Genomic DNA, 657 nt, shown 5'->3' on the forward strand with positions numbered 1-657 from the left:
TGTGTGGAGGCTTCAGAGAAAAGGTGGGAGAGGAGTTTTGTCCAACTCCATGGCTCTGAAGCTGCGAGGCGAAAAGTAAACAAGAAAAAAAAATATCTATTCCACAAAGTGTAGCTCAAAACCCCCACAAGCAATGGTACACATGGTCACAAAAAAAAAAAAAAAAAGGGAAAAAGTTTATTTTTTTCCCCCTGCTCTCCCCCCCCCAAAACTCCCCTAGCTCAAATCGGGAACACACAATGCAAAAAGGGAGAAGCAGCTGCAAGCCTCCTCCAATTATTGTGCTAAATTACCAAGCCAAAGGCGTTTAAAACGAGAGAGAGAGGGAGAGAGAGAGAGACAACAGATCGAGAGAGAGAGAGAGAGAGAACATGCAATTCTAGTACAACATGGATCCAAACTCACCATGGCGGAATAGGTGTGGACTAACATCTGGAAATAAAAAAAGTCTTGTAATAGCTAAAAAGAAAATAATGGCGATAATGCTAATAATTGGAGGGAAAAAAAAAATAATATCAAGGAGATCTGCAAAGGGACGTGTTGGACACAGGAGAACAGCTTGAGATATTTCGAAGTCTATCCATCAAAAAAAAAAAAAAAAAAAAACCAAAAAAAAAAAAAAAAAACCAATCTCCCCAAAAAAGGACCCGGAAACCC

General features: G+C 39.7%; 1 protein-coding gene across 2 annotated transcripts in view; it reads right to left on the bottom strand.

Moving 5' to 3' along the window:
• The window catches only part of TFAP2B (transcription factor AP-2 beta (activating enhancer binding protein 2 beta)), a 33,055-nt gene that overhangs the window by 27,711 nt on the left and 4,687 nt on the right, over positions 1–657 (bottom strand). The window contains exon 1 of one of the 2 annotated variants that reach the window (XM_014938298.1): positions 406–589. The exons of the other annotated variant lie outside the window; for it this stretch is intronic. Within the exon in view, the coding sequence (XP_014793784.1) occupies positions 406–432 (27 nt within the window). The 5' untranslated portion in view covers positions 433–589. Of the gene's footprint in view, positions 1–405; positions 590–657 lie in introns of those variants that run through there. 2 annotated transcript variants of the gene reach the window in all.

Source organism: Calidris pugnax, unplaced genomic scaffold (genome assembly GCF_001431845.1).
Source record: "Calidris pugnax isolate Ruff unplaced genomic scaffold, ASM143184v1 scaffold73, whole genome shotgun sequence".
Classification (NCBI taxonomy): Eukaryota; Metazoa; Chordata; class Aves; order Charadriiformes; family Scolopacidae; genus Calidris; species Calidris pugnax.